Source organism: Neolamprologus brichardi, chromosome 9 (genome assembly GCF_056152115.1).
Source record: "Neolamprologus brichardi isolate AB-2024 chromosome 9, ASM5615211v1, whole genome shotgun sequence".
NCBI lineage: Eukaryota > Metazoa > Chordata > Actinopteri > Cichliformes > Cichlidae > Neolamprologus > Neolamprologus brichardi.
Window position 1 is genome coordinate 30,780,488 of NC_142112.1, and position 27,895 is coordinate 30,808,382.

The 27,895-nt window shown below is 37.9% G+C and overlaps 1 protein-coding gene across 1 annotated transcript in view; it reads left to right on the forward strand.

The window, feature by feature from the left end:
* adgrg2a (adhesion G protein-coupled receptor G2a) overlaps positions 1-27,895 on the forward strand; it is a 32,746-nt gene continuing 4,851 nt past the window's right edge. Inside the window, exons 1-34 of the mRNA XM_087845514.1 lie at positions 1-44; positions 1,376-1,470; positions 1,685-2,010; positions 4,917-5,175; positions 6,018-6,068; positions 6,441-6,482; positions 10,337-10,474; positions 10,588-10,638; positions 10,719-10,783; positions 12,445-12,507; positions 15,129-15,224; positions 15,323-15,360; positions 15,447-15,583; positions 16,784-16,895; positions 16,974-17,032; positions 17,121-17,168; positions 17,416-17,483; positions 17,587-17,627; positions 18,132-18,165; positions 18,267-18,301; positions 18,450-18,577; positions 18,674-18,791; positions 19,361-20,280; positions 22,096-25,110; positions 25,216-25,313; positions 25,408-25,535; positions 25,638-25,794; positions 25,941-26,093; positions 26,241-26,363; positions 26,497-26,542; positions 26,628-26,731; positions 26,855-26,979; positions 27,066-27,334; positions 27,443-27,542. Coding sequence (XP_087701640.1) covers positions 1-44; positions 1,376-1,470; positions 1,685-2,010; positions 4,917-5,175; positions 6,018-6,068; positions 6,441-6,482; positions 10,337-10,474; positions 10,588-10,638; positions 10,719-10,783; positions 12,445-12,507; positions 15,129-15,224; positions 15,323-15,360; positions 15,447-15,583; positions 16,784-16,895; positions 16,974-17,032; positions 17,121-17,168; positions 17,416-17,483; positions 17,587-17,627; positions 18,132-18,165; positions 18,267-18,301; positions 18,450-18,577; positions 18,674-18,791; positions 19,361-20,280; positions 22,096-25,110; positions 25,216-25,313; positions 25,408-25,535; positions 25,638-25,794; positions 25,941-26,093; positions 26,241-26,363; positions 26,497-26,542; positions 26,628-26,731; positions 26,855-26,979; positions 27,066-27,334; positions 27,443-27,542 — 7,286 coding nt within the window. The remainder of the gene's footprint in view (positions 45-1,375; positions 1,471-1,684; positions 2,011-4,916; positions 5,176-6,017; positions 6,069-6,440; positions 6,483-10,336; positions 10,475-10,587; positions 10,639-10,718; positions 10,784-12,444; positions 12,508-15,128; positions 15,225-15,322; positions 15,361-15,446; positions 15,584-16,783; positions 16,896-16,973; positions 17,033-17,120; positions 17,169-17,415; positions 17,484-17,586; positions 17,628-18,131; positions 18,166-18,266; positions 18,302-18,449; positions 18,578-18,673; positions 18,792-19,360; positions 20,281-22,095; positions 25,111-25,215; positions 25,314-25,407; positions 25,536-25,637; positions 25,795-25,940; positions 26,094-26,240; positions 26,364-26,496; positions 26,543-26,627; positions 26,732-26,854; positions 26,980-27,065; positions 27,335-27,442; positions 27,543-27,895) is intronic.

The following is a 27,895-nucleotide window of genomic DNA, read 5'->3' on the forward strand; positions in this document are numbered from 1 at the left end:
ATGGATTTATGGTTCAATATCACTGAACACAGAGAATACATCAGGTAAGCATTCACTTATTTTCTAATATTTCAATTTTACCAAATCTGTTCTTAACCAGTTATATTTATATAAAAATATTGCTGAACACTCACCACAGTGATACATATTCTAGATGTTTGACTGTCAAAAAGGTCATCAGTTGAAATTAGCTTGCTAATGTAACTGATTACTTAGATGATCAAATTATGTTAGCTAAGATGAATTAGAGAAAGATAGCGATATCTTGAGTAGAAAACATCAAATCTGAAGAAAGCATGCTCATTCCTTATTTTTTCCATTTGCTTTATTCAGGTTTTGGTTTTGTTTTCTGGTGTAGATTGGGCGACTCAACAAATGGAGGAAGTGACAGTCTGAAAGTTCTCCTTTATCTACAGGCAGTTCACAATTACAGTCCAGACCGGGGCAGGACATCATTCACTGCACGAGTGAATTCCCCGAAAAGTATTTTAAACTAATGTGATTCAATAAATTAATTTTTTTTTAAATGATGTCAAGTTGTCTGTTGTCATTTATATGTTAAAGCCTAGTGTTTAATGCAACAGTCAAAATGTTTTAATCAACATCATTACATTATTTACCACAACATTAGATAAATAAATTATATTATGCTGAAGTATTTTAAGTAATTTTTTTAACATCATTTGAAATTCCACTTCACGTCCTTTTGATCTTTAGTTGATCATCATCTCAGTATTGTTTTAATATTAACCGAGGTGTAAAAATGACCAAGAATTAATGTCAGAATCCAATGTTGAGTCAATGAAGTTTATGTTGATAGTAAAAAATTGATTTAACATTCTTTTAGTTATTGTTTTCTGTCTATATATATCTATATCTAAATGTGTATATATATATATACACACATATATGTATAATATTGTGCTCTTTCTAAATTTTACAAGCATGAACTGAAATTTAGCCACAAAATGACTCACACAAATATAACCTACTGGGTTCTTTTAAAGGCGTGAATGTAGTAAGGTGCAACCCAATCTCTATGTGTCCACCCTTGCCCCATTGTCAACCTTTCAGTGCACACAAAGGCACATATAATACAAGATCGTGTCAGTTTACGAGGAGAGGAAAGGAGAAGTTGAATGTAATCCCACAACTGAAACAAAAACTGACACGAATCTACATTTAGAGAGACACAGACGAGTTGTATTACATAAGTACAGTAAGAGGAAGCTGGCACGCAAGTTGTTCTTGTTTAAAAAAAGTTTGAAAATTCACTTTGAATAACATGATTGACGTGTAGAAATTTGCAAAACAAAATAAAAAGAGAGAAACGGATGAATAACTGACTGTGGAGTGTGTTGCCTCTTATTTCCAGGAGGATGTTTGACCTTTGCTTAGAGGGGAGGTGGAGATGGAAACCTTATTTTCTTCTCACCATCTTGCTTGTGTTGCTGAGAGCTGCTCCTACAGGTAATGACTTACTCACATAAAGACAAAAAAAAAAAAAAGGAAATACTGATTTTTATTTAATGGAATATTTTACACCATAACATATTGCTGACTTAACTTCAAATTAAGTGTGCTATTTTAGTTGGCTCTAAGCCACCACTGAGATTTTATCTGTCTCCACTGTGTCGAAGTGCAATTAAAACTTTTTGTCTGGATTTCTTTTACCCATTTGCAGCACTTGGCAATTTCCTGGGAGACACTAAAGCAGTATTAAATGGTTGTAAAGACCACTGGACCCTGCAGGACAGGACAGCCGTGCCCCTCCTTTATGAGATGACCATATGTGTGGACATTCGTGTGGTCCTCCCTGGTGCTTGGGTGGCCTTCTCTTACCGCTCAGCCTTCGCACCCAGGCCCGAGTTAGGCCTGGAGGGAGATGAAAGAGCACTATATGGATGGCTACTAGGAGTGCGACACCGATTTCCTCTCCAGCTGTCCCCAACGCATTGGCACAGAGTGTGTCTAAGGAGGGATATAAAGGCCAAAACTTTTAGTCTAAAGGTAACACTGAAAAGTGTTTGACAAAGCATTCAGATATTTTACTTGCATAAAAAGTAACAATGCAAGATTGTAAAAACACCCAATATTATTACAAATTGATGTATTTGTATGTATATGTGTGTAATTTATTTAGTAGTTACAATAAGAAGCAGCACAAAAGTCAAAACAACAATTTTCCCATGTTAGCACAAACACAAAACAAACAGTGTTTGCAAAAAAGAGAAAAACTGTTACATAACTGAAACTTGCAAAGACACTGCACATAATGAGTGGAATTTGAAATAAAATACAAAACAAAAAAGGACAGGTACTGTTTAGACAAACACAGTTACAGTTTTGCAAGAAGTTGAGTTGCTGAGTCTATGTTTAGCCCTCACAGTCAGGCACGTGCAGAGGGGGGGGGCACCCGCCCCTTTCCTGATGGGTGCCCAAAGTGCCCTTTTGTTGAGGCAACTTTAAAAAAAAAAAAAAAAAAAAAAAATTTTAATGTGTGTGTGCGTGCGGAGTCCTGTCTGGGCCCCTCAACAATAATATTTAACTATTAATCACAGTTTTGCTAAATAAAAGGATCTGGTTTGCATCAGTCACATGATCACATTTAACCAATGATCGCCCTTGACGGCAGAACGCGCTGGTTACGAGCTGGGAGCGAGCTGGGAGCGAGCTCACAAAGAGCACGCGCATTTTTAGCGGTCCGGAGCTGTAGGAGAAACACAAATTAACTCAGAGACACGGACTGATGCTACAAAACCAGTAAGTAGGTGTACAGCCTACACTGTAGTGTGTAGCACACAGGAGTATTAGCTTATTACGTACACGTTGGTAAGCTGTCTTGTGGCAACTGACTAACTGAAACAAACGAGCGTGCTGTGTGTGCAACAGCGCGACAAACATTACCTGTCCTTTTATTAACTGCACAAGTAGCGCTGCTCATAGCTGCTAGCTCACTGTGTAAGGCTGTCATGGGTCTGTAGCTCTGTCACCGTTTTAGGGAACATATTTAGTTTTAAAGTTTTTAGAACATATTTAGTTTTAAAGTAAGTTACAGGGCTTTTCCTGCCTTTCTGGAGGGATTATATTTCACTAAAAACGATCTAATATGCATGTCCACATAATTATGCATTATTATAATATTTTAAAAAACACAAGCTGTATTTTAAAGAACATACATTAAGAAGCAGATTATATTAGATTTATATTTTAAATAAGACAAAATTTGGATTTTACAGCAGTAAAATTATTGTATCTCTACAGTTTAAAAATGTAATAAAGTTTGCCCCTGCACAGAGTGGATAGTGAAACAAATGGAATCATAAATACATTATTTCATATTTATTACTTCCCCCTCCTCATGGCTTTATTATTGTAGCTCTAGTAATAAATAATAATGTAAGGATTCTGGATCAGCACCATGATGCCCATAGTATATACAGTATTCTGAAGAAGGTCTAAAGTGTCACTGTGTGTGCGTGCATGTGTTTGTTTTATGTATATGGATTTTTTTATATTATTACTCATGATATAACATTGGCTGGTAAGGACATGAGGAGGAAACAGTAGGAGCTGTGTGAGGCTACTAAAGGAAGTGCTATAACATTTTTCTGTCATCATTTTATTATAGATTAAGTGCTGGAGTTGTTAGGTGTGGATAGTTAGATAGTTAGATAGTTTATTGCAATAGCAAGTTGTGCCTTGTTCTCAGATAGACAGCAAGTGGAGAGATATGTATGAAATGATGGGATGGAAGGAAGAAGAGAAGCAAAGAGTGATTCACAGGCAGAGCCTAAATTATTTCTCACAGTTTTTTGTTGCCTTATGGTTCCAAGCGCTGTCACCAATCTTTGCATTTTGTTGTTATCTCATGATACTTGTTTAATCAGCTACCATCTCTCCTATGGACTTTCTAATGTCTACAGTCTCAAATCAACACTGCCCTGCCCTTCCCATATTAGATTCTTGATGAATGTGTGTTGCTGTGATTCAGCCTGGTTCAATGTGCCCCTTTTTAACTTTGAGCACCCGCCCCTTTAAACCTCTCTGCACGGCCCTGCTCACAGTGGTATGAAAATAGATTCCAAAGAACTGCTAAGGGAAATATATATTAGCTTGGTTGTTTTAGGCAGGCCAGGCAATGCTAATGACTGCAATCCCTTGCTGTCTCAGTACTTTTTTTGTAGATACACTGTGATAGTTTTATAAAACCATAAATAGCAGGTTAAGCCTGTGAAAGATAAAATTCTTTTTAAACTTTGTCAGAGAAATTGAAAGGATAACATTACTTTATTACAACTTTATCTTATAAATTTACATTTTGGCCATCATTTCTCTTTCTGATAGCATTTCTTTTCCAAATAAAGACTTGACTTGGCAAGCCAGCCATGTATATTAGTGGACATCTACTTGGTCTAAGTTTAAAATGCAACTCAGTGCTGCTTTGCCTTACATTTTACCTACTGTGTGGCTTGCTGGCTACTAGTATGGATATCCTCAGTGTGCTTCAGCTTCATCTTTATGATCTTTAGGTCTCTTGAATGGATAGACTTGTAGTCCATCAGAATATGCATGTGGTTAGGTTAATGAGGATAGTAAATTGACCATAGGCATGAATGTGAGCATGAATGGTTGTCTGTCTCTCTGTTAGCCTGGCAACACTTTGGCAACCTCTACAGGGTGTCCTCTGCCTCTCGCCCAGTGACAGCTGGGATAGGCAACCCCCCCCCCCCCCCCCCCCCCATGACCCTGAATCGGATAAATGAAAAAATATCGATAAAATCGGTATAGTTATGGTTATGTGACTAAATTTGATCTAGTTTTTTTTTTTTAGTTTGCCTGCCTTCAAATGTGAGCAAAAAACAAAAAACAAAAAGGACAGACATAGAAACATCTAACTTTTTTAATTGTTCCAGGTTGATGGGGACATTATAGCAGAGAGGACTGTCATCGCTCAGGCCATCCCCTCCCACGGCTCTCTGTGGATGGGCTGTCGTCCCAGAGATCCACCCCCAGGACCTAATCTCGGAAATGTGGAGCTGTACTTGTTCCGCATGTGGGCAGACTTGGGTGCTCATGGGCCCTGCGAGGACGGCACTGTGATTGGCTGGAACGCCAAATACTGGGGAGTGACCAGTCCCAGCGCAAGGCAAATAGACCCCAGCCTTATGTGTGGTGAGCCAGATATGGAAGAATAACCTTGTCACGGATCATAACTGTTCTAAAGTAGATCTATTAATATTAATCATGAATGGACTGCCAAACTAACAGTGGCTGCATTCATAATAAAATGCAGGGCTGTCTTTTCTGTCACAGAAACAACCTTAATGTTAGCCAAACCAGCATGTTATTAAGCATTTATCTGATCCTGCCTTATTAGAGAAGTTGCTACAGCTTTGGAGTGTCACACGAGAGATTTCACACCAGAAATAAATTTTCAAGTCTTCCTTAAAGAGTTGAGAAAAATACTAGAAGTAAAAGTGATTATTGAAAATTGAAAATGTAAAACAATGAAAAAAAACCTTCCAAAGTAACAAAATAATTTTTAATCATAAAAAAGCAGAGCAAACATTTAGACATATTAGACAATTAACATTTAGACAGTTAACTTTCAACAGTAAGCACCCCCCCCCCCAAAATAAAAACCCAAACCCCCCCCCCCCCCCCCCCCCAAAAAAAAAAAAAAAAAACCCAAAAAACAAAACTACAGGAATGACACTAAAGCCTTTGCAGTACTGAGTTTTAGGCCTGCAAATTCAAGCTGCTACAACAATCTAAACTTGTTGGATGTATTCTCATTACGTGAATCAGACAAAACACTTCTTGCGAATATTTTAATATTGGTATCTCAATATTATTAGTTAAGCATGCCAATATCATTTGCTTAAAACAATAACATTGCATGCAAAACTTGTCTCTGTTATCTTTATGCCTATCACTTGTTCCCATACCACTGCAGTGCATGTTCTCCAAGCATGTTGAATGTTGAGTGTTGCATGTTTTTATGTGTCTTGTAGACCACAAACGGTTGAAACGTGGGGCTCGTGCTTACAGAAGCATTACTGATGGTGTGTATCCATGCGACTAGTGTGACTTAGACACCAGTATGCATGCTGTGTTTATTTCTCTAAATGTATGAATATAAAAGACTAAATATGTGTTTGTCCATTAGAGGATATTTCTATTGTTCATTTAAGACTGTGTAAATGTGGATTCTCACCTAAAACATAAAAAATATTATATTATTTTATTTTTACATAACCAGATGGCCTATTTTTCTGTAAATATGCTTTTCAGGAATGTTATTGCAGTGTAAGAGATAGGAGTACCTTAACAAAAACTGTATCACAATAGCGCAGAAACAACAAAGAAAGAGACTAGAGGAAATCTACCTTGTTTTTACAATGCAAAACCTGTAAAGAATTCCTTCACATTTACAGCAACTACACTGGGAGCTGGCCGGTCCCTGCTGCCTTCATCTGGTAAGCATCACCCTGAGACAAGTACTAAAATATACTCTAATAACAACCCACAGAAACTTCTTGTTGATGACTACTTTGCATATTTTTTTCACTATCTGTATAAAGAGATTTCATTTTGGTCCATTATTTTAGCCAGTAATAATGATTTGTGAGTTTGTCTTGTTACATTGGAGGCAAATCAGAAAAAACAACAGAAATCAAAGGATATTTTGTGGGATTATTTTGAGTTAAGATTTCTGTCTTTCGTATAAATTACAGGTATGTCACAATAACATGAAATCATAGAAGATGGCTGAAATTTGATTTCTGGGCTAATCATTTGCTGTTAGATATGGTCAAATTATTATACTGCTACATACACCCACCAGCCACATTATTAGGTACACCTTGCTAGTGTATTTGCCTTCAGAACTGCCTGAACTCTTTGTGTCATACATTCAGCAAGGTGCTGAAAACATTCCTCAGAGATTTTAGTCCATATTGACATGATAGCATCACAATTGCTGTGTATTTGTTGGCTGCACATCTATGATAAGAATCAATCAGCAAATCAAGGTGCTCTACTGGTTTGAGAAATAGTAACCACAGAAGCCATTTGAGTACAGTGAACTCACTGTCATGTTAAAAAAAACAGTTTGAGATCATTTGAGCTGTGGTCCTAATAGGATGAATACAAAGAGATAGACCTGGTCAGTCATTATACTCAAGTAGGCTGTGGCATTTGAACAACATTCAGTTGGTAGGGGCCAAATGTTTGTCAAGAAAAAATGCCCCACATTGTAGCATTATTATTACTGCTACTACTACTTGACACTGTGGGCGGGCCTTGGAGGTCCAGGGCTATCCAATCAAGTTACTGTGCTCCCTCAGCTGAATTCTACTAGTATACTTTAACTACAAGTTACATTAAGTTACATCATACAATTTGGGAAAAACCCACATAATCAGCCATATAACTGATAAGTTTTTCCAGTCCAGTAGTGTAGTGCTTCTGCCGCAATCATTATAACCGGCATCAGAGAGGAGGCCACTCACTGAGTGGATGGCCCTATGCAGATCAGACTATGGGAAGCACCCCTCATGTCTCTTTGAAACTAAAAAAGAGTTCATAGCTTGTGCAGCTACTTTTAAAGCATGACCCCTTGGAAAACAAATGGAAATATGTTGAGGATGTTGTGAGCTCACAGTCAACTGACCAAATGTGTGGTGAGGTGATTGGCAGTCTTCTGCACCTAGAGTTAATGTCTCTCATCTCTGTCATCTGATTTGTCATTATGTGATTTGAATTTGGCTCAAGAACCAACTGTCAAACTCGGTTGTCCATCCAATTTATATTCTCTGGTGCCGACCCTGCACTAGCCACATCAGTTAATAAAAGGCTGAGTGCACCAGATTTATTACACTAGATTCCTCACTATCTGGATGTCAGAGCAGAATCTGAGATTGATCACATCAGGCACCCAGACCTCCCTCTCCCCAGCCACCTCCCCCAGCATGTTCCACTGGGTCTGCCCCACAGTGTCCTCCCGGTGGAACATGCTCAGAACACCTCACCCATGCAGCATCACTGTCAGAGGCCTGAACCACCACAACTGGGTACTTTCAATGTGGAGAATGCAGCTATATTCTGAGCCCCTCATGGATGGCTGAACTCCTCACCCTATCTCTATCTCTAAGGAAGAGGCCAGCTACCCTTCAGAGAAGGCTGAAGGGTAGCTGCTGCAGCGCCAATCTGTCTTTGAAATTCTAGAAAAGCATTATTGGTGGAATGAAGTCAGATGGGTCATCAAATTAAATTTTTCACACACACAACCATACACAGTATGACGAGGTGGAATGCTTGCAGCTGTGCAGTGCCTGACCATTAAATGACAGTAGGTTTACAGTAAGATATACAAATTTACAGGTTACTACAAAATGTACAGCTTTAACTTAGAAATTTACAGTAAAAATGTGAGAAAAAAAACAGTTTACGTAAGAGATTATTAGTCAAAAGAAATTATAAGTTATAAATTATAGGAAGTGTGCAAGAAAAAAAACCAGAGTGCGTGTGGTGATGTGTGTGAGAGTCCAGTCCTATAGTGATGTGATATGTGTGAGAGAATCTAGTCCTAGACCTGGTTCAGGTCCCAGAATAGCCTGGGGGAAGAAGCTCCTCTTCATTCTCTCTTTTTTGGCCTTAAGGAAGTGGAAGTGATGGGAGAGGTCCATCATAATCTTCCTGGCTTTGGTCTTGCACCACTTGGTGTAGATGGACAGCAGGTCAGGAAGCTCTGATCGAATGATGCATTCGGCTGAGCGCACCACTCTTTGCAGCTCTCGTCTCTCCTGCTTGGTGCTGTTCCCAAAGCAGGTGCAGATGTTTCCTGTCAGGACGCTCTCGATGGTGCAAGAGTAAAAGTTCTTGAGCACCCTCAGTGGCAGATGGAAGTCCCTGAGTCTTCTGAAGAAGACGTGAAGCTGGTGTTCTTTCTTAACGTGCGGCAGGACCATGACAGGTCCTCAGTGATGTGGACACTCAGGTATCAGAAACTGTCCACTCTCTCCACTGGCGTGCCACTGATGATGAGGGACTTGTAATTCCTCGTCTGCTCTAATCAAGAGATTAATGCATGTGGTAGTTTACCATCATGTGATACTTCTTTAGAGGGGAGGGAAAAACAAAAGCAGGTTCTTCTTTGGAGTCATCACTTTCATGCCGTTCTCACACTAGTAGCATCATTCTCTCAACTATTAATGTACTTCTGGAAACAGTTCTCCCAACACAGACCCATATGTGCAAAAGACACTAAAATAATTCTTGAAACTTTTTTGCATATATCAAAACATGTGAAGTCTTTAAGACACCTAATGATTTTAAACTTTTACCAAAACCTTGCTGTCTTTGGTATGAATACCAGAACTACAAAAATGTTGGAATTCAGAGACAAAAAAGAAATGTGAAGGATTTACTCTACAGTTTACTCAGTATGACTGCAGAAACTGAAAAAAGTCAGATCAGACACACGAAACTATCTTCATCTTCTTGTTCTATATTCGGCTGTTCTATTTAGGGGTCGCCATAGCCAATCATCAGCCTCCACCTCCAGCTCTGTCTCCTGTTTTTCTGACTATGCCACTGTCTCCAAACCCTACAACATAGGAAGTCTCACTACTGTCTTGTAAACCTTCCCTTTCACTTTTGCTGCTATCCTTCTTCACAAACCACTCCAGTAAAATATATAAAACATGGAACGCAGCACCAACTACTCTTTGCTACAGTGAAGTCACACATATAATTACAGTATGTGCTTGTGTGTAATTAGCAGTTCCATGACATGCACTTGTCTTGATGCAAGACTGAGAACATGTGTTTAGATTTGCTCTCAGTTGACGCATAATTTCACTACTACTACTGACAGCGTGTGACCGGCCTTACTCTTTCTTACATATTAGAAAAAAAGAAGTTTGCTTTGATTTCATTGCAAAATGCTAATGCAATGATGGAGAGTATCCAGGTAAGTCAGAGATCTGTAGTTCTGTTTACAGAGGTGTAACATTTAGATAGCAAATGCATCAACATGTGCAAATGTGGGTGGGAAAATGCATTCCTGATATGAAAACTGTATCAAAGCTATCAAGAAAACCTAAAAAATGACAGATACTGTCTAAAAACACCCAAAAAGCTAAACCCCCACAAACAACTAGATAATGGGACCAAATAATGGAATGGAGGGTATTCTATTTGCCAAAAATTAAAAGTTGGCACCTGAATATTTGTTGTATTTCAGTTTCCTCCATCATATTCTCAACAAATAGTCTTTCAGCCCCAGCACCAGTTTTACCTGTCACTACTAATCACATTCTCCGCACAGACACTACAGCTTCGCCTCTGAACTCAATCCTGCCCATGAACACCAGTTCAGCTAATCAGATCTCAACAAGCACCCACATACCGCCCGTCACAACTCCGGCAGCCAACCAAAGCACACCTGGAAGATTATTCACATCAGGTTAGCCTTTGCTAACATGCAGTCACTCGACATTTTATGTAACTGGAGATTCTGTTTACAGTTTGTGTTAGTAATGAGAAGAAACAATTTGTAAAGCTGACATTTTCTTTCAGGATCCACCAGATTAGTTCATTGTGATGTCCGTCAACTCTGTTCCAATAACAGTAAGCAAATATTCACTTCTTGTCCTTTCCGATTTCCTTTTTGCATTTGCATGGCCTCACAGATGTATTGCTTTCTGCAGGTGCTTACTATTGGATGCCCATAAGTGTAGAGGGCAACAAGACTGAAGAAGAGGTCCAAAATTTGGTGAGAATGACAAATTTCCCTTGTCCATCTCGTTACGTTTCTCATAAATCTTTCAGTTACCACCCGGTCATTGACACATGCTTTACAAACAAGTCTTGTAAGCACAATGTAAGTTTGTGGGAGCAGCGCATTCCAACCCTGTGAATCACCTGAAAATAATTTAGATTTTTTTACGCCAAATATTTGTTGCTTTATTACTACTTTGACCTTTTACAAATGTTGCTCCCTCTGTGTTATAAATATGGTTCTTTAAACCTCTTTTTTTTGCTTTCTTCAGTGTCTTCTCTTCTCCTTTCCATCATTCCTAACTTAAATGAACACTCCCTACATAATATTCTTACTGACACTTGATATGCAGTTCTCAGCCTATGTCAGATAGACCTTTCTACATTAAGACCATGATTATTAGCTGTCTCTAGTAGCTGTCTTTGCATAGTAAAGCTAATGATAAAACAAACAAAATGTAATGGCAACAGCAGTAATAGATATACAAATTATTAGACACTGTAGATATATTCACAGTCATTTCCTCCCAATAACCCTTTTTGCTTTGTACCTTTTTTCTCCTCTCCTTCAGCTTTGCGTTGCAGAAAGAAACTCATTACCTAACAACAAAGTTATGTGATCAAGATATTGTCCACTATGTTTCTACCCATAAAAGCAACAACCTTACCTGATTTAAATATATAAAATGTCCAGTTATGATTCTTTAATTTTGGGGGTGCTTCAGCACCCCCAAAATGAATCAAAGCACCCCCAAAGATTTCTTTCTTTTTTTGACAATATTTGCTGTTTGTGTGACACACTACTAAAAATATATATATAATATAAAAAGCATACAGTACTGTACTTGTTTGAGACGTAACATTTTAACAACAAAAGTATAGATAACCCCCCCTCCCAAAATGGTTTGTTCCAGCTCTCTCCTGCTCTGGCTCTAGCGCTCTTGCTGCCAGAGCGATGGTGGCTGAGACACAGCGGAGCGGAGGTGTGAGTGCCTGGCTTAAAACAGGACATATTAGCTGCATTTAACCTTCAGTTACTCTTTATATAGTTAGGTAGGAGTCAGACCATGTTTCTTTTTAACTGAAAAACATTACACCCAGGTAACCTGCAGTGTTGAAAACGTGTTTTCCGACAATGTTTGCTACCCTACAATCCGTCCTGCTCTGTAGTAAATTCAGCGACATTTCACCATCCTGTTCCTCCCATTGAAATGTATACAGCCTATTTAAAAATCTAAAACTTTAAATTTTCCGTAGCCTAAAGTTGTTACCACTGTCCTGTTTTAAATGGATACTAACTAGCTAACTGACTGAATGCCCATTAACCTTATAACTCCTGTTGTGTGTGTGTGTGTGTGCGTGTGTGCGTACAGAGAGACAGCCAGGTTCATAATGAATATGAGGAAGTTTTTTTAAAAAAAAGGAGCCACATTCAGGTGAAAGTGTAAAATCAAATGATCCATCAATCAAGAATAATGTTGGATCAGTGTTTCAATATTTATATCTTTTAGTAGATGTTCATGTGGTTTGGTTATTTGCCTTTTGGTTGAAAGTACACTGAGAGAGGACTTTTTTATTAGTGATCTTAAGAGTATTTTTTCATATTAATTTAATTTTCATCTAATTTAATACAATCTATTTGTGTATGATTGTCAGTCCAAAGAGGGAGAGAGGAAAGAGGGGAATGTGAGGAGAAAGGGCAAGGTCAGGAAGAACCAGGTAAGAAAACAGACAGGGAACAGTGACAGGCACAACAGAAACTCACACAATCTGGAAGTCGTGTCCTCCCTATATTAAAGCTGCTATACAGAATCTGCAAAACAAACTGGGTTGAAACATTTTGACCCTCTTTAACAACATTACAACATAACATTATAATTGATTGGGGAGATTAAAATTAATGATATATTTTTATGTGGTTCAGCCACAACTCTTCTAAAACCTCAGCCAGTAATAGGTAGGCCAGCTTTTGGACCGTCCAGTTGTCTGTATGACTGCCGCAGTACATACATCACATTTGCACACTATCAGAAAGTGCCAAACAGCCCTGGTGGAGTGAGGAGCTGTAAAGAGAAGCAGATGCTCTGTTTATATTCTAAAAATGTTTTAAGCTTGTTTCAAAGATTCTGTACTGCAGCTTTAAATGTTTTCCAAAAGCACACATACACTTCTCAGTGTTTCTCAAACTTTTTACAGTGTGTACCACCTGATAAAATGTCAAGCTCTCCTAAGTACCACTATGAAAGCATGAAACTCATAAATCTTACAACAGAAAATTAGTATTATTAAATTAGTAAAATTAGTATCTGCATACATTGTACACATTGTATACATTCTACCACAGGCAAAGTTGCCTCCATTTTTATAGTTTTTATTAATATTATGTAATAATTTATTTGTAACAATTTATTCTGTTTCGGGAGTATTTTTTATGTATCTGTATTATATTATACATACACATTAAATGTGAATCTCTGTCCAAAAAATGCACTCAGTTTACTTCTTACTCACTATGAGCATCATTCATTATTCTCACCCAGTAATTAAGGTTAGGATATGTATTTTTTTTATTCCAATCCATTCTTCTTTAGCAGCATTTAAATAACCTTGATCAGATTTGATGGTTTTGTTACAGACTTTTCAAAAAAGTGTTTTGCTTTTCTTTCACAAATGTGGGGATTAAATTGTGTTAAAATGTACAAAACAGTGATGTCATGTTTTGTGACGAGGACCCAGGCACATAGAGACTTGATGAATTTAAGAATCTTATGATTTAATAAAGAAATTTGCAGACTTACACAGAGATGGTAAAATTATGATGACTGATAATGGAGATGAATACAACAGACGATGAGGACAGGGAGGAACAGGGGTTTAAATGCACCAAAGTGACAGTCAGAGAGAACTCGGGACAACATTTAAGGATGCAGGGACTGACAGAGACAGGTTTATCTTGCCTGGCTGGGCAGCCCTCTGGGTGCTCAGCACCCCCAAAGCTCTGATTCTAGAATCGCCCCTGGATTATACTATACGGTATCATAATGCCAGCTTCCTTTCACCATTTCCTTCTTTTTAAATTATTGTTATGGTTATTAATATATATTACTGAAGAAGAAATTTGTACATAACCATTACAATTCTCAACATGGATCATAAATCAATCCTGCTATATTAAGTCTTTGGTTCACTTTTAATGCTTGATCATTTTGACACAAATCTAGTCATATTTTTAAGGTCCATTGCAAGGAAATAGCATGTAAGCAAAGGTTGTTCAGTGAATTCTCATGCAAGGCTGTCTAATAGTGCTGTGTTGATGCACTGACAGCTCAGAGAGAAGTCTCAGCTCTGAAGTTTTGTTGCCCAGGAGAGTATGAGTTGTGTCCCACTTTTTAACTAAACAACATCCCGGGAATAGCAGTGGGCTGTGTTATTCTTTTCCCATACGTTTTTGTCCAGGAAGTAACACTGTTTACCACAGCTGAGCTGACAAATAGTCATTTCAAGCCAGAGGAAACCCAATACACAAAGCTACTATAGATGATTCAGTATCCTTAGTTTTCCCATGTGCTTAACATATCTAGAATGCATCAGTACACATATGAGTCAATATCCAAATTGTATCCTACTGAAGCCACTATACATAACTGTGGCACTTGTAATCTGGTGGTGGTCAGAGGTCCCGATGGCGCCAGTGTCCAGCAGCCTCGCCTCTGTCAGTGCGCCCCAGGGTGGCTACAACGTAGCTTGCCATCACCAGTGTGTGATTGGGTGGATGACTGGATGTGTAAAGCGCTTTGGGGTCCTTAGGGACTAGTAAAGCGCTATAAAAATACAGGCCATTTAATCTGATCGATCAAAAAACAGTTTCCATGGGATATTTCTCCAGAAGTTGATTCTGTTCATCTGGACGTAGCGTTTTCTGGGAGAAACGTTTCGTCACTCATCCAAGTGACTTCTTCTCAGCTGACTGCAGGTTTCCCCAATTTTATAAACAGTACATTTGCATAATGACTGAAACCAGCCCACTGAAGGAGATATGGGATATTTCGTTATACATCATGGAAACTTTGTGTCAACTTGTTCTAATGGCTTAAATTCCTATATTTACAAACTCTAATTTGACTGAAATACATTATGGTTTCATAATATGTATATAAAAGAACAAAGTGCTTTTACAATTAAACCTGAGTGGTCTTTATAGCTCTCATCCTGACGTCTAAGACTGCAGAAACTAACAAAACGTGCTACTTTCCTTAAACTTAAACTTTATACGTCAAACTCCCATCACCTCCCTCAAACATCTCTATCTGTCTGCTTTCCTCTCTCCATCTGTCACTCAGGTGTCAAAAGCATTTGGTTGTCACAATGACAGTGTTGATGCAGCAAATGGAAAAACAGGCTCTTTGAATTTCTGTCAGGGTGACAGACAACTTCAGGTCAGTACAGAAAACGACAACACCTTATATACTTTACAGAATCAAATTTCTCCTGTAACCCTGGCTCATGGCTTTAACTCTCCTTTTTCTCTTTGCAGGTAGTTGAAGTGTCCTGTAGTGCAAAAAGGAATATAAGGTAAAAAGGATATGATGAGCTGCTTTGTACAGCTGTTACATGTGCAGCAGATCGTGCGTCCTCACATGAAACCCTTTTGTTTCCAGCCAAACTGCCTGCAATGTGGTGCTGCTGCTCAACCATGCTGTCTCAGTGTGTGAACTTCAACAAGCTGGAGACGCTGCACTGCAGCAAGCTGGAGCACCAATGCAAGCGAGAATCATAGGAGAGATGGAGAGAGTCGGTGAGCACTTGTTTCCTTGCATTTGCTTCACTCTGTTTTGTCTGTGAATTAGTTTCCCGGTCTTCTTTGTCCATCTTCCCGTTTTACTTTGGCAACTGCTCTTTCTTGTGTGCTGCTTCCTTCCCTGTTCCCAACTGCAGTAAAATAGTTCAAAATATGACTTCCTATCTTCTTGATAGAAAACATCATGGTGTCAAGGAAACGTGTGAATTTAAAAGGAAAAGAGGACCACAGTACCCAGGGTATCGGATTGCACTTATTCAGTACTTGCACAAAGCTCCTAATAATGTTGCTGATGTGGCTTTGTTGTGTTGAAAACCGCAGTGTCCTGAAGATGGATTATAAAAAGCTCATCTTAGATGCTTTGCCCAGTGTGTTCTTACAAAGTTGTTTCATGCCAAAGAGAACAACCGGTTAAAAATATACGGCGCGGCCGTAGTTTAAAAAATAGACCTAGCTAATGAAAAGTGAATTATGGTAAAGGAGTCCTTCCCACCAAACAAGTTGAGAGGTGTGGTACACTGTGGACAAAAAAATCTGTCACATGGCTAACATGTGACAGACATTCACACTCACATTCAGACCTACGACCAGTTTAGAATCACCGTTTAAACTTTTTGCACATGCAAATTCCACACAGAAAGGCTCCAGTTTCAAGGCTTAAAGTCCAGGACCTTCTAGCTGTGAATCATCAGCTAGATGGTCCCCAAAACATAATCATATCAAAACAAATATTTAACTCATTAAATGGAATCATGTGAACCATCCTAAAATCACACCCAATAATATAACTATTTTTAAACTTATTTATACTTATTAAATTTATAAACTATATGTTTTTCTAAGTTTCTAACTAAGTTTTTTTTTCCAAACATGCAGCCTGCATTCATTTTTGAATTAAGTGTACACATGGAAATATTAGACCTGTTGTAATCAGTCAACTTGACCTGTGATATTACAGCAAACAGGAGTAGGCTGACAGACCTCTCAGAATCTCTAATCGTCACTGGACTTTTTGACTCACACTGTTTACTCACCCACCAAAGATACATTTATCTTCATCTCTGTGTTTTCATAGCTATTCAGGCATACCTTACCAATATCTCTCTCTTGAAAAAAGTATATTAAATAACCAAAATAAGTGTAAAATCAGACATTGACGGATCCAATACTCACCTCTTTGGATTTTCTCCACATCAGGTCGAAATCTGTGTAAGGATGCAGAGCCCTCTAGTGGCGGTTTTGTGAGATGCAATTCCACGTCTTCTCTTGACGATATCTGTCAGTCAAATAAATCCTCCCCACTAACATGGTGAGCAACACACTTTTTTTTAATGTCCACTGGATGTGTGTCTGTACACCCTGTAACTTATACATGTTTAATCTACAGCTTCCTCTTAGAGCCCAACTCTAACCCGGCTCCTAAATTGAAGACAGACTCTTGTAGCAGTGAGTATCACAAACACAGATGCCTTTTTATATTCACCCCTGTTTATCAAGGGTTTTGCTGCTGTAACCATGTTTGTCTGATCCTCAGGGGAAATGCCTCGCTTCTGTGATTGCACAGCTTTCTGTAATTCTACACGTAAGAAAAATAATCACAATATTGCATTGACATTTTTAGAATCCAGGCTGCTGCTGCAATATGTGATGAGTGAATGCACCATTGTTATTCAAATTTAAAGAAAATATTTAGGCTTTTGGAAAACATAACATTGCTTCTATGAAGCAAGCTATCTGACAAGAGAACTTCTCAGTTAATAAGTATTTTTATGGTGTCTCAGAAACTTCACCCACATACTAACCATCCCTTTTCTTTATCGCTTTCTCAGGCCAATTTTATGCTTTTAGAATCAATGTTACTAGTGAAGCTGTTAACATTCAGTCCCTAAAAAGCTTGGTATGTACCACACTGTATGCTTAAAGTATGCTTTATTAATATATAATTACTATATATATATATATATTGTGCAACTTTGTAACTTTGTAACTCTATTTGACAGTTACTAAGTCCTGCACTCCTCACATGTCCCACAAAGCAACAGTAAGTCTTGATCCAGTTACATTACATACAGTAAGTGTAGATTGTGTTGATATTTACTATGCATTTGTTAATATCAGTATGTTGGTCACAACAGCAGACAAAGCAACAGTAAGCAGTAAAAAGTTCTGCGGTTAAACTAAACTGTCCTGGTTTTCTGCCTCAGTCATGCAGGCTTAGAGACCCCCTGCCAACCTCTGGTTGATAGGGAAAAATCTATATTGCCCAATCAGCGGTTGACAGTCCTAGTGACTGTCAGTCACCTCAAGAAGCCACTCACCAACCATTTGGGAAATACACATTTTGACAACCGGTTGTTGCCATGGCGTTGGTCTTTGGGCCTGTGTAACTAAGGCCTACCTGGGAACATGGTTCTGGGTTTGTCTGTCTGTTTTTACAATAGAGAGAATAAGAATTGGCATTTAAAGGTCTCCAGGATGTTAAATGTGATTGCTTTTAACAAAATCTTATTATAATTTACACATATTAAAAATTCTTTCTTACCAGGTGCAGTAATTATAATATTACAAAGCAATATCAGGTAAACCTTACTGTAAACTTGTATAATGATCACTTGTGTAGCTCTATAATTATTGATCATACTTCTATAATTTGAATCATGTTTTGACTTTCATTACTCAGGGTGCTCATATAGAATGTCATGGGACAAACCAGAGGTAATCATGTTTTGTTTTGTTTGTTTTTTTTGTTTTTGCATTTTACCTGCACGTATGCTAATGGCAGAAAGAAAAAAGAAATTCCACTGACAGAGTGTAATGTCAATCCAACTTTTTCCTCTTTACCCTGTTGTCTTTTGGTCTCTAGGTTGTACAGCTGTATGGTGATATTGGAGATGTCTGGACCCGTCAATGTTTGCTCCTTAAAAAAACTTTTGCAACAGATCATTGCGAGCAACAATTTATTTACAGCTGAAAGTTCGCTTACTCGCCTGAGTTAGTTTGCATGCTTATTTTGTTATTTTCCTACCAACTGCTTTACATGATATAATAATTTGTCACTGTTACTCATGGTACTCTGTGCTTTGTCAGTGGTGTGTGGTGCTCCTGGTTTGCCTGTCCAGAGACTGTTGGAATCCAACCTGACCTGGGTTGCCAGTGACCTGCGGAGCTCAGATGTTTGTCAACCTGACCCTACACTACTTGCATGGTAACAAGAGTATAAAATATAGGTTTATATAAAATACAGCCTTTGAAAATTATGCTCACATGGCTTCATAGTCATGTACATTAACTGTAAGTAGGAAATTTAAATGTTTTTTTTTTTCATATTTTCTGTAAATACACAAAAAAGTGCAAGGTTATTGGGGATGTACTCTGTTTCTTCAACATAACATAACAAATACAACACAACCAAACCATTGTATGTTTATGATAATCATAAGAAGTAATACATTTTTTGTTTTAACATCATTTACACTTTTACACGAGTTTTTTATTTTGTCATTCTTAATTTACAAGTTTTGCTGAATTATCTCTGTTACTCTCCTTCAATATTAGATTACTTTACTATCGATTTATTTATTTTTTTGTTTAAGACAGAAGAGCTCTGTGTAAGAAAGTGTTTTCATATATATGTTGATGTCACTTACTATATTGTGAAAGTTGTTAATTTTTCCCAAAATTGTATACAATCTGTTAGAGGAGATGTGTTTTATGTCCAGTAGACTCTAATAGGATATAATTTCTAACCTATTTATCATATTATTTTTCCCACAGTAAAGCAAGTGAGACACTTGCTGTTCTTCTGACTGACAGCTGCCCTTCAGACACTTCAGCTGTTCCAACCACAACACAACTTTCAACTCTGGCCAACGGCATCACTGCAGCTATGCAATCTTTGACTGATACCACCAAATCGTTGACAAATACAAGTGGAGATATTTATGCAACAATTGAAAATACAGTGCAAAAAAAAGAAAACACAACATTTTTTCAAACAACTGCCAGTGCAAAGTCCCCATCAGCACAACCTATTCTTCAGAATAGCACACAAATAGTTCCTTCAACTGTGTTTAATAAAACAACAGTACAAAATACTTTACCTAATGAAACCCAACTAACCAACACCATAACCAGTGCTTTCATAGCAGTACACAACAGCACAACTGTTATGCCTGATTCAGTGCTTAAGAGTACTACACTCTCTAAAATAACAAATGCATCTACACCATCTCCTAATCAAACTGTACAAAATGCAACTACAACAGCAACATCTCCAGATCTTACAACAATATACAATGTAACTACAGCCACGGCATATGCCAAAGATTATACAACAAAGACCAATGTAGTTGCAGTTACACCCTCTCCCATCAACAATGTAACATCTCCAGATCTTGCATACAATGCATATACCACAAATTATACAACAAAGACCAATTTAGTTGCAGTTACACCATTTCCCACTGACAATTTAACATCTCAAGATCCTGCAGCCAATGCATATACTGACAATTATGTAACAAAGACCAATATAGATACAGATACACCCTTTCCCACTGACAATGTAACATCTCCAGGTCTTGCAACGGTTACGCCATCTCCCAGTGGCACAACAGTGTACAATGTAACCACAACTAGAGCATTTACTCCCACTGGCAAACATACATTTGTTAACAATGTAACCACATCTGACAGTAATGACACAACAGGGACTCTAAACAATGTGTATAATGTAACCACAGAAAGCAAAAACAAGGCAGTATATAATAGTTCAGAAACTTCAGCTAGCAGTACTACAATGTACATTTCAAATGCAGTTGCTTACAATAAAAGTGCAACCAGCAACATTAACACAACAGCCTACAATTCAGTTGTATCAGGCAATAATTACAATACAACTACAGCTAAAAATAATTATACAACAGTGTACAGTGAAACTACAGCTGGTAACAGTTACAGAGAAAATGTAACAAAAGCAAACGATACAACTACAGTAAACAATAATTACAGGACATTAAGCCCATTTTTAACATCTCTGAACAATACAACACCATACAATTCAATTACATCCGGCACCAGTGACAGAGAAACTGGCAACAGGTACAACGCAACTACAGCCAGCAACATTTACGCAATAACCTACAATTCAGCTATGTCAGACAACAATTACAACACAACTACAGCCATCAATAATTCTACAACATTGTACAATACAGCTATGTCCAGCAATAATTTTACAACAGTGTACAATGCAACTACAGCCAGAAACAATTATACAACAGTCAACAGTGCAACCATAACAGGTGACAGTCACACAACATACAATACAACTACAGCTGGCCACAGTTATACAACAGTATACACTCAAACGACAACAAGCAAAAATGACAGTACAGCATATAATGCAACTATAACTGGTAGCAATTACACAACAGTATACAGTGAAACCACAGCTGATAACAGTTACACAGAAACTGGCAATATTTACAATACAACTACAGCAAACAACAATTACACAACAGTGAGCCCATTTCTAACAACTCTGAACAATACAACAGTGTACAATTCAATTACATCTGGCACCAATGACAGACAACCTGGCAACAGTTACAACACAACCACAGCCAACAATAATTCTACAACAGTTCACAGTGCAACTACAGAGAGAAACAATTATACAACAGTCGATGGCACAACCACAGCTGGTAACAATTACAAAATACCACAAAACACAACTACACGTAGCAATAATTATACAACAGCGTACAATGCAACTACAGCCAGCAACATTTACGCAACAACTTACAATTCAGCTATGTCAGACAACAATTACAACACAACTACAGCTATCAACAATTCTACAACACTGTACAATACAGCTATGTCCAGCAATAATTTTACAACAGAGTACAATGCAACTACAGCCAGAAACAATTATACAACAGTCAACAGCGCAACAACAACTGGTGACACTTACACAACATACAATACAACTATAGCTGCTGACAGTTATCCAAAAGCATACACTCAAACTACAACAGGCAAAAATGACAGTACAGTGCATAATGCAACTGTAGCTGGTAGCAATTACACAACAGCGCTCAGTGAAAATACAAGTGCCAAAAATTCAACAACAGCATACAATACAACTATAGCAAACAACAATTACACAACAGTGAGCCCATTTCTAACAACTCTGAACAGTACAACAGTGTACAATTCACTTACTACTGGCAATAATGACAGACAAACTGGCAACAGTTACAACACAACCACAGCCAACAATAATTCTACAACACTGTACAATACAGCTACGTCCAGCAATAATTTTACAACAGCATACAATGCAACTACAGCCAGAAACAATTATACAACAGTCAACAGCGCAACAACAGCTGATGACACGTACACAACATACAATACAACTGTAGCTGCCGATAGTTATCCAACAGCATACACTCAAACTACAACAAGCAAAAATGACAATACAGTGTATAATGCAAATATAGCTGGTAGCAATTACACAACAGTGTACAGTGAAACCACAGCTGGTAACAGTTACATAGAAACTAGCGATATTTACAAAAGAACTACAGCCAGCGACAATTATACAACAGTGCTCAGTGCAAATACAAGTGTCAAAAATGTAACAACAGGTTACAGTACAACTACAGCAAACAACAATTACACAACAGTGAGCCCATTTCTAACAACTCTGAACAGTACAACAGTGTACAATTCAGTTACTTCTGACAATAATGACAGACAAACTGGAAATAGTTACAATACAACCACAGCCAACAATAATTCTACAACCTTGTACAATACAGCTATGTCCAGCGATAATCTTACAACAGCATACAATGCAGCTACAGTCAGAAACAATTATACAACAGTAAACAGCGCAACAACAACTGATGACAATTACACAACATACAATACAACTATAGCTACCGACAATTATCCAACAGTATACACTCAAACTACATCAAGCAAAAATGACAGTACAGTGTATAATGCAAATATAGCTGGTAGCAATTACACAACAATGTACAGTGAAACCACAGCTGGTAACAGTTACATAGAAACTAGCGATATTTACAATACAACTACAGCCAGCGACAATTATACAACAGTGTTCAGTGCACATACAAGTGTCAAAAATGTAACAACAGGTTACAGTACAACTACAGCAAACAACAATTACACAACAGTGAGCCCATTTCTAACAACTCTGAACAGTACAACAGTGTACAATTCAGTTACTTCTGACAATAATGTCAGACAAACTGGAAATAGTTACAATACAACCACAGCCAACAATAATTCTACAACCTTGTACAATACAGCTATGTCCAGCGATAATCTTACAACAGCATACAATGCAGCTACAGTCAGAAACAATTATACAACAGTAAACAGCGCAACAACAACTGATGACAATTACACAACATACAATACAACTATAGCTACCGACAATTATCCAACAGTATACACTCAAACTACATCAAGCAAAAATGACAGTACAGTGTATAATGCAAATATAGCTGGTAGCAATTACACAACAATGTACAGTGAAACCACAGCTGGTAACAGTTACATAGAAACTAGCGATATTTACAATACAACTACAGCCAGCGACAATTATACAACAGTGTTCAGTGCACATACAAGTGTCAAAAATGTAACAACAGGTTACAGTACAACTACAGCAAACAACAATTACACAACAGTGAGCCCATTTCTAACAACTCTGAACAGTACAACAGTGTACAATTCAGTTACTTCTGACAATAATGACAGACAAACTGGAAATAGTTACAATACAACTACAGCCAACAACAATTCTACAACACTGTACAATACAGCTATGTCCAGCAATAATTTTACAACAGCATACAATGCAACTACAGCCAAAAACAGTTATACAACAGTCAACAGTGCAACAACAACTGTTGACACTTACACAACATACAATACAACTATAGCTGCCGACAGTCATCCAACAGCATACACTCAAACTACATCAAGCAAAAATGACAATACAGTGTATAATGCAACTATAGCTGGTAGAAATTACACAACAGTGTACAGTGAAACCACAGCTGGTAACAGTTTCATAGAAACTAGCAATATTTACAATACAACAACAGCCAGCAACAATTACACAACAGTGAGCCCATTTTTAACAACTCCGAACAGTACAACAGTGTACAATTCAATTACATCTGGCAACAATGACAGAGAAACTGACAACAATTACAACACAACTACAACCAACATTTCTTCTACAACAGTGTATAATACAGCTGTGTCCAACAACAATTATACAACAGCGTACAATGCAACTACGGTCAGAAACAATGACAGACAACCTGGCAACAGCTACAATGCAACCACAGCCAACAATAATTCTACAACAGTTTACAGTGCAACTACAGAGAGAAACAATTATACAACAGTTGATGGCACAACCACAGCTGGTAACAATTACATAATCCCACAAAATACAACTTCAGGTAGCAATAATTATACAACTACAGGTGGGCACAGTTACACAAAGGTTTACGATGCAACCACAGTGAACAACAATGACACAGTAGTTCATAATGCCACTACATCTGGGACCAATTTTAAAGAAAATACAACTAACCAAAATTACACAACACTTAATTATGCAACTACACCTGGCAGTAATTCCACATTAGTGTCCAGCAACTTTAGTACAGCTACAACTATGAATAGTTCCACAGCAACTACACCTGGTAATAATTATACAGCAATGTATAATGCATCCACAGGTGACATCAATTACACAGTAGTGCATAATGCAATTACATCTGGCAACAATTTTAATGTAACTGCAACTAACAACAACTACACAATAGTTTATAATGCAACTGGATCTGGTAGTAATTACACCCTCGTGTATGCTGCAACTACAGCTGACAACAATTACACAGCAATGTACAATGTAACAACAGCTGGCACAACTTTACACAATGGTGTGGTGACAACCAGTAAAACAACAGTTAGTACAACAACAATATATCCCAACTACACAATGATAAAGAGCACAACTACAGCCTCTAACAATTACACAACACCAGTGATCATTACTCCGACTATTCTATCTCAAAATAAAACAACTGCAATTATTGGAACCACAGAGAAAAGCAGAACTGCTGCAGTGTCTCACAGTACTAAACCTACTTCAGCTCCACTGAAGAACCAGACTGCAAATTTCACCACAGTGAGTTTGACTCATGTCACAACAATAAGCAAAAACGAAACCATGTCCACCACAGCTGCCAGCACCGTCCAAACAGATGACAGACCAGACGCCGGTTTAACGACAACAACGACAACAACAACAGAAAATGCATCTGTTGTTATTATCTCACCCGGAACCACTGCAACTACTATAACAGGTCATGGTCCACAAGGTTTAAATGGCACAACTGCTGAGGTTTCTTTGACTACAACACCGCTCACCAAAACTACTACAACCACCATAGTGGCTGGTATGTAGATACTGCAGTTTAACCTTTTTAAAAAGTTATTACTATCGAGTTTTAAGCTACAGAACAAAAAAATAGATCTACTGATTTAATGATTTGCTCCTGTAGAGAACACTGGAACTTCCACAACTGATGTACAAACAACTGATGAAGCAGTCTACCTGTTGAATCAAACACAGGATGTATCTCTGCTCAACGCCTCTCAAGTAAATGTCACTCTGCTGCTCTGTTGTGCAACTAACATTTAAATGGATAACGACTGTGTTTGTTTATTTTAATGTCTCATTTGGGAATTTTAAGGTGTCAGTGTTGGTTGAGACACTGGAGAAGCATCTGGACAATCCCTCTGTTTCACGATCAGTGATAATCAAAGTTGTCAGTAACTTGATGGACAGTAACCCTGAGGCACTCTCTAAATCTGCAAACAGGTTCAACACACACGTCTGTCTTAAAACAAACAAAGAAAATAACATATGCACATGCAAATGTGATTTTTCCCCTGATGTTTGTGTTGTATTTCTTGGCGACAGGCTGATTCACTTGGTGGATAATCTGGGTGTTAAACTGGCTGTCACTGGTGGCGATGGAATTCTGTCAACCAGTTCCTTAGTTGTTGCTGTGAAAACAGTGAATGGGAGCAACTTCACAACAATCCTTTTTGATGTTTTTAACACTGATCATGTCCAGGTAGTCATCTGCTCATCAAGAGACATTGGTCCTCACATGAGAGCCTTTTTTTTAAATAAACGTATCAATCTTAGTATCTAAGACACGTAAGGGCTCAACCTAAACCAAACCTACCACTTATTTATTTATTTATTGCATGTTTTCAGTTCAGTGGCCCAGACAGGACCATGAAAAGCTCAGAGCCTGCTTTGGCGTCTGTATACTTGCCTGCCTCCCTCACATCTGGTATCAGCCCTGAAGAGCAGAAGCAGGCCAACAGCGTCCAGTTTACTTTCTATGCAAAAAATTCATTCTTTAAGGTGCTTTCTCACTGTCATATCAGAATGTATTCATTTATTTTCTGTTTTGATTTATCTAATTGATTATGACCTATATGAAAGGGGTTAAATTTAAAGTGAATCTTATTCTCCTGTAACTGACCTCTGTATATTTCTTCATTTTTGCAGGATGCATCATTAGATAACAAAACTCTTGTCAGCACAGTTCTAGGCTCAAGTGTGGCTAATCTGTCAATTAGCAACCTGAGTGAAAACATTGAGTTCACCATCCGAAACAGCAACCCAGTTCATGTGAGTGTCATGTGCAGCACGATAGTAGTTTTGTATTGTTCACTTATGATCATAACATTATATCACTGCAATTATAAACAATATAGGCTCACAAAAAGATAAACTGTAATAACAAATTGTTTTTGGTTTGTAGAAAAACTACACAGCCAAATGTGCATTTTGGGATTTCACGCTGAATAGTGAGTTTGCACATTTCAAACAGTGTCTGTGAAGAGCCAGAAAGCCCCAGGTGTAAATATTCCTGCCCTTGATGTTATTTTTCAGGTGGTGGAGGAGGCTGGAGCTCTGTTGGCTGCTTTGTGGTCAACAGCACCCCTGAATATACAATCTGCAGCTGCAGCCATCTTACATCCTTTGCAGTACTGCTGGTTAGTGTGAATTTGTGCACCCGTTTCTGTTTCATGTATAATTTATAACAACCAGCAACGGAAACAAATAGCCTCGGTTTGTGTTCACTGTCTGTTTGTTGTGTATGCCACTTCTCCATGCAGGATTTGTCCAGACAGGAACTTCCTGACCAGAAGAACACACAAATTCTTACTTTCATCACCTACATTGGCTGTGGAATCTCTGTTATTTTTCTTGCTATCACATTGCTGACGTATCTTTCTTTTCCGTAAGGATCTATTTTGGTGCACATCAATCATTACTGTTTAGTCTTATAAATTTCTTAACGTTCTTTATTAAACTCTGTCTTTGTAGAAAATTGCTGAGGGATATACCAGCCAAGATCTTGGTCCAACTCTGTTCATCTCTGCTCTTCCTGAACTTGGTGTTCCTGCTGGACAGCTGGCTGGCGAGCCACAACAATACAGGCCTCTGTATTTGTACTGCCTTCTTCCTGCACTACTTCCTGCTGACATCATTTACGTGGGCGGGGCTTGAGGCCCTGCATATGTATCTCAGCATTGTGCGAGTTTTTACACCCTACCTGAGCCAGTACATGCTGAAGTTCACTCTGATGGGTTGGGGTAGGAATCTTCAAACTTTTACTTGATGATCAATTATTAATTTTTCATTATATCAATATTTTAAATATGTTCATAAATTTCCTTTGATTAACCTTGGGTTTTTTGCAGGTATTCCTCTTATCATTGTAATTATTGTGATATCCGTGGACAAAAACAACTATGGTTTGATTAATTATGGAAAACACACAAATGACACTTCAGATAACTTGTGAGTTAATTTTTAATATTTTGTTTTGTATGTCAAAGCTTTAGATCCATTTTCTTTATTAAACTCACTAAGAAGCTATGGCTAAGTACTGTAGATAGAACACTTATATGGGCAAGATACTGAATTTTGATCGTGTATGTGAATAGTAAATAAGATGAATAAGGCTTGTAGTGTAAAATATTTTGAATGGTTAATAACATTTTGGAAAGTGCAATCTGTGCTTTTCCTTTTGAGAGTAAGCAGCATTCCCATAATGTTGGTTAAACATATTTCTTGAAAAAATATAATCAAGGTTATCTATTTAAATACCATACGATTTTACACAGTGGCATTATTTAACCAGAATTAAGCCA